Raw genomic sequence first — 17,103 nt, 5'->3', positions numbered from 1 at the left:
GCAAGAGAGATTAAGGAATTATCAGTATTGTAAATTATGAACAATAAATTACACTGCACTGTTTTCTAAACCTGATTTTTTAAATAAGCAGCTTTTTAGTTGATACAGTGCCAGCTGATTTTAATATAGAAATCTTCTGTATTAAATCTTTAATATGGAATCTTCTTTTCTATCCTTCTTTTTTTATTATTTATTAGAATCAAGGCATTTCGAACCCTCCAAGAAGCTCTCAAGTGCAACTATGAGCACTGGCAAATATGGGAGAACTATCTTCTCACCAGTACAGATGTTGGAGAGTTTTCAGAAGCAATTAAAGCTTATCACCGGCTCATGGACTTAAGAGAAAAGTACAAGGATACACAGGTGGGGAAGTTTTCATGTTAAGTCATCCCATATGTTCATTAATTTATTCTTGTGAAACAGATTTCTGCTCATAATGGTATCAGTAATGATAGTACGCATACCAGTGAAGTTATCTAGGCAGGCCGTTTAATTTTTTTGAGATCTGGAATGTAAGACTTTTTTGCATCCAGATTGCCTCAGACTTTGTGGAAGGAGAAATATGAGCCTTGCAGTATTAAGATCTATTCTTAAATAAAACACAATGCATAACCCCATCTTTCCATATTGTTCTTGCATATCATAGTATCAGAAATAATATAAATTTAGTTTAAAGAATGGTAAGCTTTTCTCATGCATTTGAAAATTCCACAAATAAGCCTTTGAAACGGAATTATGTTTCATAGATTGAATGCATTACAGTCAGAATACTAACAAGTATCTATGGAAAATGGTCTATGGTAAAGATTAGTGTGTTTGGCAGCTACAGTATTGTGGTACTGGTGGGGCTTGTGTGTTTATTCATGGAACATCTTGTAGATGGTTGGCTTTTTTAATGAATTTCTTTCTCAATTGTTAATTTAAATAACATTTTTAGGGATGTTCTACTATATTATTTTAGTCAGATTGACAGCTGGCCAGGAGTAGACCTTTTTACATGTGTTTGTCCATTTTAGATGTTTTAAGATGATACACACTCCTCCTAGTGTGTTTTGTCAATTTTTATTGAAGTATTTTATTGTGAGCCCTAAATTTCTATTTTTGTTGTATAACTCTTTTTTCATCTTGTTCTCTTTTATGATTTTCTCTCACTTTTATGATTTTTACAAAAGTGTATATATGCTATGTAGCCTAATTTTTTTTTTTTGCATCCTAATTTTAACTTTGGCTTCTCATATGTAAAGTGCTTTATAGGTTTCATCATAACTTCTAATACAGTTTCCTCAATTAGAAGGATTTTACTAGTTGGCCAAGAAAAACCTCGGAGCCTGATTAAAGAATTTCAGAAAGGCTTTAGTCAATAATCTTACAAGGAAGAGAAGAATATTCCCATACCAAAACAAAAAAAAAGCACACGTAAAACTAAAAGCTTCTGCTGAGATTGTTTACAAAGCTCACCATTAATTTCTGAGCCTCTCCCATTTGCCAACTGGCCTGTTTTAAATAGAGATGCTCTATAATCCTCTGTGCAATTGTATTTTAACAAAGTCAAGTCATGAATATGAGTAAGCGGAAGCATACACCTCTGTTTACATGCAACATAGTATGATCTTCTCTCGGGTTATATTTAGTATTTGTAGTCATCATAGATTTTAATTGGTAGACTACTAAGTAAGATGATATAGTGGTGAGAAAGAAGGTAGGAATTTAAAAATCCAGAAAAATAAATATGCACAGGACTGGAAGAAACAAGCTGAGTCATTGATTCCAGTTCTTTGTGAAATCAGAAATCACTCACCAATCACTTTTAGCATAATCATTGTTGCAGAATACCCCTTGTGAGAGTGAATGCGTCAATTAAGAGTGTGCAATTGAATATATAATTTGAAATGTCCTTGGTTTGTGTAGTTACATCAGATTCTTTTATTTTATTTCAGCGTAGTATGAAGTCATATTTGTAAATCACTGATTTCTTCTAATAACAGTAAGGTATTCATATCTCCATCTGTGATTTCTGTTAGGCCTTTGCTGTCTTTTTGTGCCAGACTTCTGAGTACAGAATGCAGCTTTGGTAAATTTTCTAGTTATTTAACTATATTTCTATTCTATTCTATTTATTCTAGTTATTTAGTTATTCTAGTTATTTAACAATGTCATCCTTGTGGCAAAGGTTCTGAAATCAGGATATCATGAGGCTTGAAGATACATATGTACAGATTCTGCAGACAGAATTGAACAAGGAAAAGCTAAGGGCTCTTTATAAATGGGCAACAATGTAATAAAAGATTACAGCAAAGGACATACTTTCAAAAGTCTCAGTTTTCTAGTATTCCTCTTAAATGATATAGGCATGCTTTCTTACCTTCCTTCCTTCCTCACTGGTTCTTAAAATTCTTCAAATTTCCATATTCCTTTTCATGTTCATGAACTTAATGAGAAATACACCTTGAAATCTTTAATATAGAAGTTATGTGATAAAAGATAAAGGCTCACTGAATTATCTGTAGTTTCAGTGAGTATATCAGTCACTAAAAAGGACTCGAAGATAAAGTCATACCTGTTGTAATCATCAATTTACCCTCTGAATTACTAGTCTGAGGTGGTAAACATACCTGAAAGATTTCTGCAACTGCTAATCACACTACTTTGCACAATGTAGCAAGCAATGGAAGAATGGAGGCAAGCAATCTTTTCCACTTGGAAAGTTGCAGTTCTGCGAATAACAAAGTTATTTGTGGGTGGTAAAGCTGTTTTGCTACACTGCTTTCAGAAACCAGATCTTCATCCTGTGCTGTCAAAGATGATGAATTCAGAAGTATGGACAAATGGTTCCTCTCTGCAATTCTGTGTTTCTTGAGAATCTAGCAAAAGTTTTTCTGTTACCCTTTCCATCAAATATCACCCTCATTTCAGCAGTTCATATTGCCAGACTGTTTCTAATAAAAGGCTGCAAAAGCATGTTCCAAGTGGATTTTGAGGACCAAGGGTAGGAACTAATAACTTCTGGAGCTCTATTTCTTTTTAATAGCTCGCTAATGACAATTGTCTTTATTATAAAGCTTTAATTTGGGAGGGGCATTGGGAGAGTTCATGGACTGCAGATTTGTCATATTGGATCTGGTATGTGAGGGTTCTCTTCTTGCTTGGGCACTGTCAAGTCTGGTAAGTATTAGTGAAGCTTCTAAAAATGGTTTGACCAAGTGAATTTTTATATGAAAGGATCTGTTTGGAGAACAGTTGTGGAATGAGATCAAGTGATAGCAATCGCAGCATTTAAAAATTACTGGGTTTGTTTCTAAGGTTCTGTCCAATAGTGGGTTTTGTTCAGTTTTTAGTAAACATGCATTATTCACAAAAGCAAAGGAGAAGGAAGAATGCAGACAGTGTGATGTCATACCAAACACAAACTCTCTCCCAGTTCATTAAAAGAGGCATTGCAAAAAAAAAAAAAAAGCTCTACAGCTTGTGTGGGATCCTGGGCAATACAGCATTGCTTTAGTAGTTTAGTATATATGGTAGTTGAAAATCTCTCAAAGATATACATTAAAATGTAACACTTCAGACGACCATCTAAAATGGAAAGCTCTGTTACACTGCAAATACTTTTTGATGATTAGCGCAATTCACTTGCAATTTGAAATAGCTTTATTTAACAACTGGGCACAGCCAAGTAGCGTTAATGATTCATTACTGTTTAATGGACCCTTTAATCTGGGCTTTCACACTAGTTTCATTTTAACTGCTGAAGTGCTAAAGCTTACATGATGAATTACAAAAAAAGTAGATAGATTATTATGATGAAAGCGTAAGCAAAGCCTGAATCTATGGCAATATGGGTAATTTTTCAGTTGCTAAATCCTACTGACTGAGAAAACTGTTTCTTTTCATGTGCAAACAAAATATCGTTGGCTTTAAAACTCTTGATAACTATACATGATATTTACGTGAACTAAATTTTTGGACTTTGAGTAACAATTTTGTTAAACTGAGAAATTGATTGAGAATCATATGTATGCATGAATCCTCAGGACCAGTTCTAGTTCCTTTTCAAAAGAGAACATAATTTAATATTTCTTCTTACACATCTTTTCAGCAAATCATTTTAGAAGATCTGATTCATTTTTAGGGTTTTAGTCCCTTAGATTCCAAATCATGAATGCAATATGAATTTCAGAACTTTTTGACTATTAATACTTGATCATATTTTCTATTGTCTTAAGTGAAAATCCAAGCTCTTTAACAGAAAGGAAAAGAAAGAACAGCCAGTTTGTCATATCATTTTAACAGAGCTATACTGTTACGGTTTAGGAAGGAGAAGGGGGGAGCTGTTTAGCTGATGTTCAGATGCTATTATGATTTTATATTGATTCTGAAAAGAGACCAGTGAAATGTAGACATTTTTTTCATTTTTTCTTTCACATAGATTTATTTCATAACATCATCAGCCATTTTGATTTATTTGGGGTTTTTTGCCAAAGATTTCCTATATCTGATAAGACTCAGTAATTAATTCTTGGCATGCATGTTAATTGAGTCATTCTGTAGAAGCAAAGTTGTTTTAGGAAAATGACATGTCACAAATACTAAACTGCATATGTTTTTATTTTAAGTGTAATATACTTTGATAGTGTCCAAATTTTTGCATTACTTTCTGCCAGTGAACTAAATCTTGGTTTGTGAGATGCACCTCTGTCCTGTTTTCACTAGAGTAGTGGTATATTTGTGTGGTCTGGGGCTATTCACAGATCATCTTTGAAATTGGTTTTATTACTGTCTTGATACTAATATTGCTATTAATATATCATTGTAAGTATTAATATCACATGGACAAAAATGTTGAAGCATTGAAGTTGCCATCACAAGTTAGGAAGTACCAGGATGAATTTCTAAACCCTTTACCGGCCTACCTTGGGTGCAAGCATAAAGCATTCCATTTTGTTTTTATCATTGTTTCTTCCTCAGTGTGTGTGTCTCATGCACTACACAGAACAGGTAGTTCTCACTTAATAAGCCACAGCTTTTCCAGGGTTTATTTTCTTCTAATTCACCATAGGGTCCCATGTCTTAATTTACATCTGCTGTTTCTCATTTTATTGAGAAGGAACTGAGGCACAGCAAAACTGTTTTCTAATTTTCAGCGTCCAGTTTGCGACATGAAGGCTTATGTTTTTTTTCTGGGACACTTGGTATTATGGAGCATTTCATACCTGCAAAGCCCAGCTCCTGTTGAGTACATCAGCAGCTGCATTGCTCAGCATTTCTGCAGGTCAGATCCCACATTCTCAAGCCAGTGACTCAGAAAGTACAGCTATTAAATGAGTACTTTTAAAAAGTTTGATTGAACTGACTTCACTAGTAATTCACCTGAAGTGCGTTAAACAGAGTTTCCCAAGATAGCATTCAGTGGCCTTCCAGTTCCATCTCATCCACTATACATCTTTCAATTTCAGCAGGTAGTTAAATACGGGTCTTGTAAACAACAGTGTCTTCTGTTACCTGAATTAATCTGGTTCAGCCTGTTTACTGATCTTTTTATAATGATACTGTAAGGTGAAAATATCTTTAGGATACTGTCACAGTTTCCTATACCATTCTCTTTCACACTAGCCTGTCCCAGTAACCCAAATTGTTATCTTAGCTCTTTGGCATCTTTATCTTCACCAACCATGGAATCTTACAGGTTTAAATTAGTTGAATCACTCCCCTAATAATGTATTTCTTAGTAAATTCTATACTTGTCATATGGTATTATGTTTGTATTTTACTGAATCATTAATGGAGACCATAAATTATAGATATCATTATATATACAGTTGTTGATTTGAGCTGAAATAAAACCTCTTTCCTGCTGCTTTTTTAAGGTGCTGGCTATTCTGGTCAGAGCAGCGGTGGATGGTATGGCAGATCGCACTGGAGAGGTAGCGAGTGGATTGAAGGGAAAATTGCAGGAGCTCTTGGGCAGAGTGACTTCACGAGTGACAAATGATGGGGAGATCTGGAGACTCTATGCCCAGCTTTATGGAAATGGACAGAATGATAGTGGTGAAGATATCGAAAAGGTAAGTGTGTTGTGAGGTATAAGTTTTTATGCATACACATTTCTGGTACAAACCTGCTCTCTAACAGACTATAGTGCTATAGTAAGACATGCTCTTGTTCAAGATGTGTTTTGCTTTAGTGTTTCTGTAAGCTTATTTTGTGTTTTTCATGTTCCTGCAGCACACATTTTTATTAACTAACAGGAGCAAGATGTTTTACACCATTTTTTGTGGATTTTTAAAAAATTTCTCTCTTTTAACAATATTTCATTTTAAAATTGGAATTCATTTTTTAAATTGGAATCTTTGATTCTGAAGATGAGATCTTGCAGCTTCTGGAAAAAAGTGGATCTTAATACCATGATCCAGTGGCATCATGAGCCATCTTTATTCTTGTTTTCAACCACTAAGGGAAAATGCCTTTAAGATAGTCTATACCACAGTTAGAGTTCCTAGAGTAAAAGTGCTTTGTCCTTATTTAGCTTAAAATGGAATTAAATAAAGTTATTTAATTCTTAGTCTGTTCAACCATTGGTTTCTCTTTACCTGTCTCTGGTTTTGCTACCTTAATTCCATCTCTCGTTCCTATCACTTCCCAGGTAATTGAGTTGATTGCATTTCCAAAATAACCACTCTGCACTGCTAGAAGTGTTTACTTTGTTGTATGCTGACGTGTGCTTTGTATTCGGTATTAACTTTCCAAAATTCAAATATCCTTGCACTCTCCAAAAATACTTATGGGTTGTCAGATCTTCACTGAAGCTGAAAACACGCAAGGTCGGCATTCAGTATGTGTTTCCTAATGGGGCTATGCCTTTGGCCTGAGCAAAAACGTCAGTCTGGAGGATTGCTTGTCCCTTGATGTCAAGCATATTATGCAGACAGTTGGGCCTAGAAATTGTATGCCTGTGAGGTTAAACTTACAATTATTGGGGCCTTGCTCCTTGTCTCCCTCTTTGCGCTTTGCCCTGTGAAATGCCTTGCTTAGTCATTGCCTGTGTCCATTATACCTCTAATTCCTCCCTTTTTTCCTTCCCTATTTTTCTTTACAGCTGAACAGCAAAAGGGATTTGGCCTATTTAGAATTCCGAAATACAGACACTGCAATATCCTGTAATATATCCTCAAATTCTTACTCAGACATGCAAAGTAGCAGAGGCCCTGTCTATACTATAAATGTAATCGTTTTAGAATCTGGTTACATCACAGTATTTTTCACTAACCCAGTTAAAAACATGGTTTCAATTTGTAGAGTAGACAGGACTTTAACTGTGTTTCCTAATCAGACTGGTTATGGAACACGCTTACAGTCTAGCTTGCCCTGCAAAATGGAACGATGTTTATAAATATTTAAGGTACGCTTATGTGTGTGTCCAAGTATCCTGGTATGATGGTACCATAGATATAGATCATGAAAGAGCAAAACTGCCTACAGCCACAGCATATATTAATTTACAGTGTAAAAATTAATTTACAGTACACTAGATAATCACTGGTAGCTTTTTCTGATATCTTATTCTAAAGTAAAAACGTTAAAAACCAGTATTGATTGGCTTCACTTCCACAAGCACCATCATGTGTCACTCAGCTATTAAGTGACTATTAACAATCTGTAGAAAAATTCCAGATGTATCGTTGCAGTTTTCCACCCACTTTTATTATGCAAAAGGTCAATAAATTCTGAAAAGGCATTATTTACTATATTCTGGCATCATAGGACAAAGAGATGGGAACAGATTTATCATAGTGTCATGTACCTCCTGACAAAGGAAGGGTTGACCTTTATCCCATAATGTAATACCTTATTTAGTGTAGATTTAATTATATTTAACCAATTTTGTTCCTAATATTGCATTTGAAAGAACAACCTTGTATGTCTAGCTATTGTACACAGTGGGATGGTTCTTGGTTTTTTTTTTTTTTTTTCACCTTTCTGTTTCTGCTGCTGTATCTGATGCCATGAATCACAAGAGTCTACAGTTACAATTCACAACAGTGCTTTGTAAATTGAATCAAAGTCGTCAGGCAGGGTTTACAAGTTAGGAGTGTAAAACTATCAAAGTGTTGGGTTTGTGCTTTTTTTTCTTTAGCTTAGCATATATTTTACTCTTACACTTTTATGTATACAACCTGCCACCTCATTCGGTACTTCAGTCTTTGCTGAACAAAGTCCAGTCCACCCTTCTCCCACCGAGGAATCTTTCCAACCTTCAAGTTTCCTGCTGATCCATACCCAGGCTATGAAACCTTTCTGTTCCTTGAACTTTCCCCAGCTCATAACTGTTTCCTTCCAGGATAAATCCAGGTTCCAGAAGTGCAAACAAACAGCCCACAAGACTTTGAATTCTTTCCCCTCCCTGACATCTGTCAGCAAACCCCCCCCTAATTTGCTGCTCTGACTCAGACACGTGCAGACGGAAATCAGACTGCTGTAAAAACTGTTGTTCCTTCTCTTGAAGGTTCTTGCCTCTGCTGGCCAGAACTAGTACCAATTATAACCTAGGTTATTATGAAAAAAAATAATTTGCTCTGGTTTGACTTAATACACCTTTACTGCAATTTACAGCAGCATGAGCAGTTCAATCACCCATGCTGTAGTGATTGGAACTCTGGTGGGAGAGAGAACATAGAAGCTTCTGGGGTGACAACCCTCAAATTTATTCTGTATTTTTTCAGCAGTCAGAAGTCTTTCAGTGCGGTACGTGTTCGTGAGTGCAATAAAGTTTTTTATTCCTTTATATGATATCTACACTCTTGAAAAGATAATTGAATTGTTGTCATTGAACAAAGCCATGTAACTTCTGGCATGTATTTGCTTCGTATTTCTGATGCCGTAGAAGGAAAACAAAACTTGAAAGCAAAACTGAATTTCTTCTGCTTAAATTTTTCATGTTTTTTTTTCTTAATGGGACCCTCCTTCCATATTGTTTACATTTATTTTTCCTGTTCGCACTGTGAACCAGAGCAGTATGGCAGCTAATAGCTGCATCTGTAAAATACATTATTTGCCAAGAATACATATACAGAAAGAAAGCTTTGATGTATTCAGTTATAAATTTTTAGGTACAAAACTGCTGTTCAAAGTGTGAGTACAAGTATTTTTCTCTTTTTCATGTGCATTTAATTATGACTTAGCAAACATGGGTCACATCCATCAGTCTAGACAGATTTTTAAAAGATAAAGTTTAGACACATGTTATTTTATATGCCTCTCATACTCGAGAAGCAATATCGGTGAAGAACATCTGTGTTACAGCTGGTGCTTACCGTTGCAGAGAGGGACACTACTCCAACTCACAGGAAATCAAGCAGAGTAAAGATACATCCATTTTCTGGATTGAGCATTAATTTCATAGATACTTAAAACTAAATTACTCTCCTAGTTTGTTTTCTCACATACTGATCGTTTTTCCCCCCCCCTTGCAGTCACTGCAGTGTCTCACTAAGGCACATAAATGTGAAATTCAATCAAGCGATTGGGAGAAAGATGTTTCTTCTTTTAAGGAAGTGGTGAAAGGAGCCGTAGAGATTGCACATGGTACGTTCTACCTGAAAAGAACTTCTGTTATTCATGAAGAGTGTGGCAAATATTTGTTAAGATTAGTAACAAAATAATATGCATACAAAAATATACTCGGAATGAGGCAGAAATTGTGTTGGGTGAGTCAGTAAACATATGACTGGTAAACATGGAATCAATTAATTTCATGGTCTAGCAATTTCATAATGCAAGTGAAAATGCATCTGTAATTCATCTCAGTCCTCAATTCATCACGTAAGTTTGATTAACTGTCCAACAGATGGACAAAACTTGGACTCAGTAAGACTATTCGCTGTGCTGTGGTACTTATGTTTAAGAAGGATACACATACCTGTTGGGTCTAGAGTTACCGTCTCAAAATTACGTGGCATTCTTTTTCTTTATGTTTCTTTTTGGGGATATTACATTAAAAAATAGTCTATGGAAGGTATCAAGATTTTTAATTAAATGTTGTTGTTTAAATATTACTGCTGTAGAGGTAATGTGTTTTTGGTTTGGCGTCCTTTTCTTCTGTGTTTGGATTCTAGTGGCTATAAAGTGCAGCAAGAACAAATCTAATCATCAGGAAGCTTTGCAGATACTTTCTTCAGCTCGGCTCAACTTACGGGGCTTGTCATCCAAAGCAAAGGTAGGAACGTTTGAAAGGCAGGAATTTTTGTTTGAAAGATAGGAATCTTTGTTCTGTTGCCAGAAATCATTTCTCTGTTTTGAGTCATTTATAGATCAAATAATACCTGCCTGTCCCAGTGCATCATCAGATGGATCTTCACCTCTACACTGTTAAGGATTCCAGGTTTAAGCAGACTTTCATTTCCCTTCTTCCTGCTAGGCTTTGGCTGAAAGAAACCTACTACTCTTAAACGTCAATGCCGTCTCTTAGACTAATTTAGAATTTTACTTAAAATGTTCGGCAAACGGTCTCGAATGTTTGGAAGAATTCAGTGATTTCAAAGACCTCTTCCTTATGTCACTAGTCATGGGGGAAGCAGGACAGCCTCAGAGAGAATGGATGTAAACCTGCAGAAAGGACCAAAACATGTCAGGGCTACTTTGCATCACTTGAAGTGTCTTAAAAACAGAGTTGTATATTAAAAGAGAGAACTAATTTTTAATAAGGCTTTCATGGATACCCTACCAATTCAGGTATTAATTTATTGGAAAATGTCATCGTGTTTGAATCATATGTTTGGGTTTTGGAGTTGTGCCTCTATAGCCAGGCACCCAAAAAGCTGAGTCTGTTTCTGCACCATTAGTATCCTAATTTTACCCTTCATCTTACAACATGAGACAGAGCCATTGTTTAACTGAGGACTGATCTGGAATATGTTTTCATTCAAATTACACTTAATGTCTTAAAGAAGTATTCTTCCTGGCTGTGTGTGAGGTTTAGTAAATGTGAATTACAGAACGTAAGTTTTATAACGTGTATGCTTGTGTTACAAAGTGTTGATTCAACATCAGTGTGCTAAAATTGGCTCACTCTCTTTTAAGTCCTATAATTTTAAGGATAAGAGCCTAGGAAAGTTGTATAAGCAGATACAAGCTGGCTCTGCAATTCTGCTTTTAGTTACTGACATACTAAGTCTTCGGAATGTGGTGAAAAAACCCCACGTTTATGTTTTGTTGTGATTCACAGAATGGTTCAAAAAAAAAAGTTTGTAGACTAGTGTGTAGACTAGTTATGATTGTAGAGACAAAGCAAGACTACATATGATTGTACATAAAGCTATTGGTGTGACCTCACTGTTTTTGCATACTTTCCAAGATGCCATCTTATTTTTCATTTGAAGTCACATTGAATTTCCAAAGCGCGTTGTGGTTTAAAAACGCAGCCATCTTCTGTAAGATCCTATGCATAAAGAGTTTAGCACTGTTTATGCTTGTCAAAGCTTGACTGCAGCATCTCCTTTTGCTGCCTTGTGAGTCAATATTAGTGTGGGGTTTTTTTCTTTTTCCTTTTAACAGAGGAAAACACAAAAATGGGCTAAAAGCAGACTCAGTAGTTAAGATTTCAGAAGGAAAAAAGGAACAGTGAAACTTTTAAAAGATAAAATTCTAAAATTTTGTAGTCAGGACTCGCAATTGGAACAAATCAGTAGTTTTTGTACAGGTAAAACAATGTCACTTCTCAGACTTCTCACCTTTCCTGGGATCTCCATCTCTGATATTCCAGCTCCTGCGTTGTGCTGGACTCATGATGCACCCACATTCTACTGAAGGCTGCAACTCAAAAACGTGTTGTTAATGGGCTCCTTTCTGTACAGAGCCTTCTGGGCAGTCGCATGCTCTGGCAAATAGCACAGTGGGTTCTCTTCTGCTCCTTGCCCCCATGCATCATTTGGATCTGACAGGTGGGGTCTCCAAAAAGGAGAAAGGTCATGGAGCTGTATCGTAAATGCATGAAATGTGTGTACTGTTGTGGGGAAACATGGGGCACAAAGACCAAAGAATGATGGTGCGTGAAACTTCCCCAGGCTGCATCTAGTTGAATAGATCTCTTTAACTGTGTGGGGGGAAAAAAAAAAAAAAAACCAAAAAACCAAACAAAACCCAAACAAATAATTATATCATCGTGATTTATTTAGCTGTCTTAGCCAGAAAGAACCAAACTTTTTTGTCACATTCCTAGTGTGAGGTTTTTGGGCTGAAAGTCAGAAAAGTTTCTGTACTTGCAGCAGAAACATGGTCCTATTTTTGTGTAAGATGTTCCTTCTTTCAGTGACAACACTGTTCTGAGGCACATTGAATACCTTGGTTCAGGCCTTCTAAGTACATTTTTGTTTATATACGTATCTGCATAGTCCCATTATGTTTTGATGATATAATGATGTACAAATGTACTCCAGAGCAACTTTTGTTTTCTTGGTTTGTTTTTGTCTCTAAATGTAGGCTTTTCATTTGTGTCAAATGAAGTGTGAATCACTCTCCCTTTACATAATAAAGGGGAAACATATGTTTAGGTCCCGTCCCTGTGTGTCCCCCCGTTCCCCCCCCCGTCCCCCCCATATTTTTGCGGAGTGGTACCTCCATATTACTTGAGTCAAATGACAGGTCCTGCCCTCGCAATAGCAACGTGTTCTGGTGTGGCATGCAGAAAGCTCCAGTCGGAGCTTGCGTATCTCAAGGCTTTAGACAAGTCATTAGCATTCCTCTCCTTTGGTTTCCCTCTAAATACATAAAGATTATGTTTGCTCATAAGTTAGCTGCTTTGTGGTTTTGTTAATGTCTTAAGATCTTTAAGAACAAACTATTTTTATTACTCTGTAGTGTTTTGTTTTCTCTTCTATAACTTAATTACACACAGATTAATGTCTCCACCCACACATGTCTTGACACCACATGTTAAAAGATGTTTATTTGGGGTTTTGGAGAAAATGACACAACCGAATATGACACTGGAAAAACTGGCAATTAAAATTCACAACTTCTAATTTATCGGCAGGTGGGTTTGTAAACTGCAGTGACAGTATGTTAGATGCTCTTTTAATTTGAATTTCATGGTAAAGTCCTTCATTTTCGATGGGATCGGGAGTCAGCATAAGCAGTCAAGTCAGACCAGAAACCCAACATCCACAGGAGGATTTGGCCCCTTAGGCAAAATATTAAGTGTGTGGCACAGACCACATGTCTATATATGTGTGTGTATACCTATATATATATAGATGTATGCGCCTTCTGTTTATTAGCCACAAAATGGACTTTCTAAAGAGAGAGATACCATCATAGGTACCAAAAATACAAAAAGGCAGGATAGCAGTGATGACCTTTCTGTCGAAACAGAGAAAACTGTATGTCTATTTTAAAATAATGCATTTCTTTTTGTCATGCAGCAACTTTTTGTAGATGTAACAAGTAATGAGGTTCACAGTGAGATAGCTGATGAGGTGACAACTATGGACAACGTGATTGCTAAACTTCAGGAGCTGAGCAACCAGCTGAGAGACCAGTGCTGACATATGGACTGGATTTCGTGACAGGAAGACAATAATGAAATGTTTCTTTTGCCACACAGCTTTTGCTGATGAAATGGTAACAATTCTACTGCAGCAACACTCTCAATAAACATTTTTTCTGTACAGTGCTGTTCTTGTGGTCAGCTTTCTTCAGAATTAAGGCTGCTTTTTAAGATTCTTATCTGCTCTCACTGCCTTACAAGGTTGCAGGTTTTGGTTCTTCAGGCACAGGTTTTCTGGAACAGAGCTGCTTGTATTTATAAGGCTATTATTGAGGATTAGTTCTGCCAGGCCTCAGCAGGATCATAGAATCATAGAATGGTTTAGGTTGGAAAGGACCTTGAAGATCGTCGAGTTCCAATCCCCTGCCATAGGCAGGGGCACCTCCCACTAGACCAGGTTGCTCAAAGCTCCATCCAGTCTGCCCTTCAACACTCCCAGGGATGGGGCCTCCACAACTTCCCTGGGCAACCTGTTCCAGTGCCTTACCATCCTTAAAGTGAAAAATTTCTTCCTCCTATCTAATCTAAATCTACCTTCTTCCAGTTTGAAGCCATTCTCCCTCATCCTATCACTACATAACTTCTTACAAAGTCCCTCACCAGCTCTCCTGTAGGCCCCCTTTAGGTACTGGAAGGCTGCTGTAAGGTCTCTCCCGGAACCTTCTCTTCTCCAGGCTGAACAAACCTGACTCTCTCAGCCTCTCCTCAGAGAGCTGGAGCACCTCTCCTATGATCATCTTTGTGGCCCTCCTCTGGACCTGCTCCAGCAGGTCCATGTCTTTCCTATGTCGGGGGCTCCAGAGTGGGACTCCAGGCGGGGTCTCACCAGTGCAGAGCAGAGGGGCAGAATCACCTCCTTTGACCTGCTGGCCACACTTCTTATGCAGCCCAGGATACGGTGGGCTTTCTGGGCTGCCATCGCACATTGCTGGCTCATGTTGAGCTTCTCGTCAATCAGCACCCCCAGGCCCTTCTCCTCAGGGCTGCTCTCCAGCCATTCCCCGCCAAGCCTGTATTTGTGCTTGGGATTGCCCCGACTCAGATGCAGGACCTTGCACTTGGTCTTGTTGAACTTCATGAGGTTCACACAGGCCCACCTCTCCACCCTGTCCAGGTCCCTCTGGGTGGCATCCCTCCCCTCCAGCACATCTACCTCGCCACAGAGCTTGGTATCATTGGCAAACTTGCTGAGGGTGCACTGGATCCCACTGTCCATGTCATCAACAAAGATGTTGAAGACTAGCGATCCTGGTCCCAGTACTGACCCCTGAGGAACACCATTCGTCATTGGTCTCTACTTGGACACTGAGCCATTGACCACAACTCTGCCTGCAACTGTCCAGCGAGTTCTTTACCCACCAAGTCATCCATCCGTCGAATCCACGTCCCTGCAATTTGGAGACCAGGATGCCCACCTACGGCTGCAGGCGGGGGCGCAGGACAGGGGCGACGCCTGGAGGAGGTGGACAAGCACTCAGCAGAGGCAGGAGCTGGGCCCAGCCCATCACGCTCACCAGCGAGGCGTGCAGTCAATCGGGGTGGTTGCGTCTGTCTGCCGCTGGCCAATCAGAGGAGCTGTAAGGCTGTCCTGTCGGTGCCGGGGAGCTGAGGTGAGGGCTCTCATGGCGGGGAGAACCGTGGGCTCAGTGGGGAGCTGCCGGCAGGGCCAGGGCCTGAGGTGGCTCGCTAGGTCGGTGGGCACTTTCCGATTTTATTTCAGTGTTAATTGCTTACAGGGGAGTAGGAGCGGGGTCCCGAGAGTAAGAATTAAGTCTTTTTTGTTATTCTTGTAATACAGTCAAAGTAGCAGGATGTTTGCTGCATTAGGATTTATAAACAGTTATTACTTAAAACAGTATTATTTTATTCAAAAACGCATAACCCGAGTCCCATGGGCAATAGACTAGCACTTAATTTGGGCCTTTTGCAGGCTTGGGGATTTCCCCCTGCTGAGGCAACAATAAAACTGCAATCTAATCTAAAATACTTACATCTGACTAGACCTGAGTAAATTATTTTCATCGAGACTGTTTTGCGTTGTTTCATTTTTAAGCATCTTTGCTGCAGCTCTTCTTACAATAGGATTTTTTCAGGGTTTTCCAGAAACCTATGCAAAATATTTTCCTCACTCATCATTATTTTGGCTCTTTCTTCCATATGAGAATGATGCAGTCTCCAATAATGTGGTTATCTGTATTCTGGGTACACACCATCTCTGGTATGGTCATTAAAACTATACCATTACTAAATGGCAAGGATACTGTCCCTGAAGAGAAAGTCGGATGGTAAAAGGAAACCAAACGATTAATTGGATTTGAAGCAGCAGTAAAAGCGTGTTATTTTGGTGTGCAAAGGGGGAAACCAAATTGTTGCCTTTGTGAAGCTTTGTATCCTTGTAAAGTTCCTTAGCGAGAATAAATTATTTGCTGCTGGTATTTTAACATGAGGTTCCCACAAAAATTACTATCTTAACAAAGGGTTTACCTGCTAGTGAAGGAGAGCTGGCTCCAAAACACTTCTTCATTGAAATGGCCCAGAAAGGGAGGAGGCATTAAAGTTTGTGCAGAGTGAACTTGCTGGAGATGCTCCCATTTTGCTCTTATGTATAGTGAGGGCCCCACCTGACTGAAAAAAACAGGCCGTGAGTTTTGTGACAGATTCCCACCACTACTATCTTTTTATAATTATAGTTTGATATGACTTACTTTACTGGCAAATGAAAAAAATGAAATTAAATGAAAATGAAAACTATTATTTTGTTCCCAGCACTAAATTTTCTTGGGAAGAAAGGGTGCAGGTGTGGAGTCCTGCCCTGTAGGTGGCAGAAAAATCTCCCATTCTTCTTGTGATCTAATGGCAAATTTTAAAACAGAATTACATCCCACCATCAACTTGAAAACATGGAACTTGACTTCAGTTGTCTTTAAAAGAAAATAATTTCCATTGAGTCTACCCGAGACACTTTTATAACTAAAGTTTGGAGGTGCAGAACATGAAGCTGCATTCATTTTTGTGTAATGACTTCTGCCTAGCCTTTAATAACACTAGCTGGGAAGTTAACATTTCGTATAAAGTATTATAAAGGTCTGTGAGAAGGCCTTTATTTCCTTTCCCTTTTGATTTTTTTTTTCTTTTGAAAAGAATTTTTGTTTCTTTGCCTAAGGTGGTCACATGAAAATGTCATTCTGCTCTTCCAATGTCTTTCCCCTGCAGTACTTCACACGTTTTCTCAGCACAGATTTTTTTTCCTCATTTGAGCTTCCTTCTCTTAGCAGACATGTGGAATATAAACAGCTTTGTCTTTCACCTCACACAGGGGAAACCTACTACCCACATACAGTGTGCTCCTGAAGAGTGGGATGGGTAGTGTTAGGACAGCACACCAATTTTCCCGTCATAATTAATGTAATAGAGGGGAAATGTCTGCAGAGACTTAAAAATACATCATTTAAATATGAATAGGCAATATACATGGTGTGGAGGATGGAGAGGCAGGAGTTGGCTCACCATTCAGGAGGTACTGGCTTTTCAAAACAGGTAACCATCCAAGAAGATCTCCGCCACTTCAT

The 17,103-nt window shown here is 38.1% G+C and overlaps 1 protein-coding gene across 1 annotated transcript in view; it reads left to right on the top strand.

Moving 5' to 3' along the window:
• Positions 1-13,638, top strand: part of TTC27 (tetratricopeptide repeat domain 27) — a 126,908-nt gene extending 113,270 nt beyond the window's left edge. Inside the window, exons 16-20 of the mRNA XM_082481738.1 lie at positions 198-363; positions 5,862-6,059; positions 9,465-9,576; positions 10,107-10,207; positions 13,410-13,638. Of these exons, the coding sequence (XP_082337864.1) occupies positions 198-363; positions 5,862-6,059; positions 9,465-9,576; positions 10,107-10,207; positions 13,410-13,532 (700 nt within the window). The 3' untranslated portion in view covers positions 13,533-13,638. The remainder of the gene's footprint in view (positions 1-197; positions 364-5,861; positions 6,060-9,464; positions 9,577-10,106; positions 10,208-13,409) is intronic.
• Positions 13,639-17,103: the final 3,465 nt, after the last annotated feature.

Source organism: Vanellus vanellus (genome assembly GCF_965231255.1).
Source record: "Vanellus vanellus genome assembly, chromosome: 3".
NCBI classification, from domain to species: domain Eukaryota; kingdom Metazoa; phylum Chordata; class Aves; order Charadriiformes; family Charadriidae; genus Vanellus; species Vanellus vanellus.
Note: the sequence above shows the minus strand (reverse complement) of the source record. Positions and strands in the feature narration are given on the sequence as shown.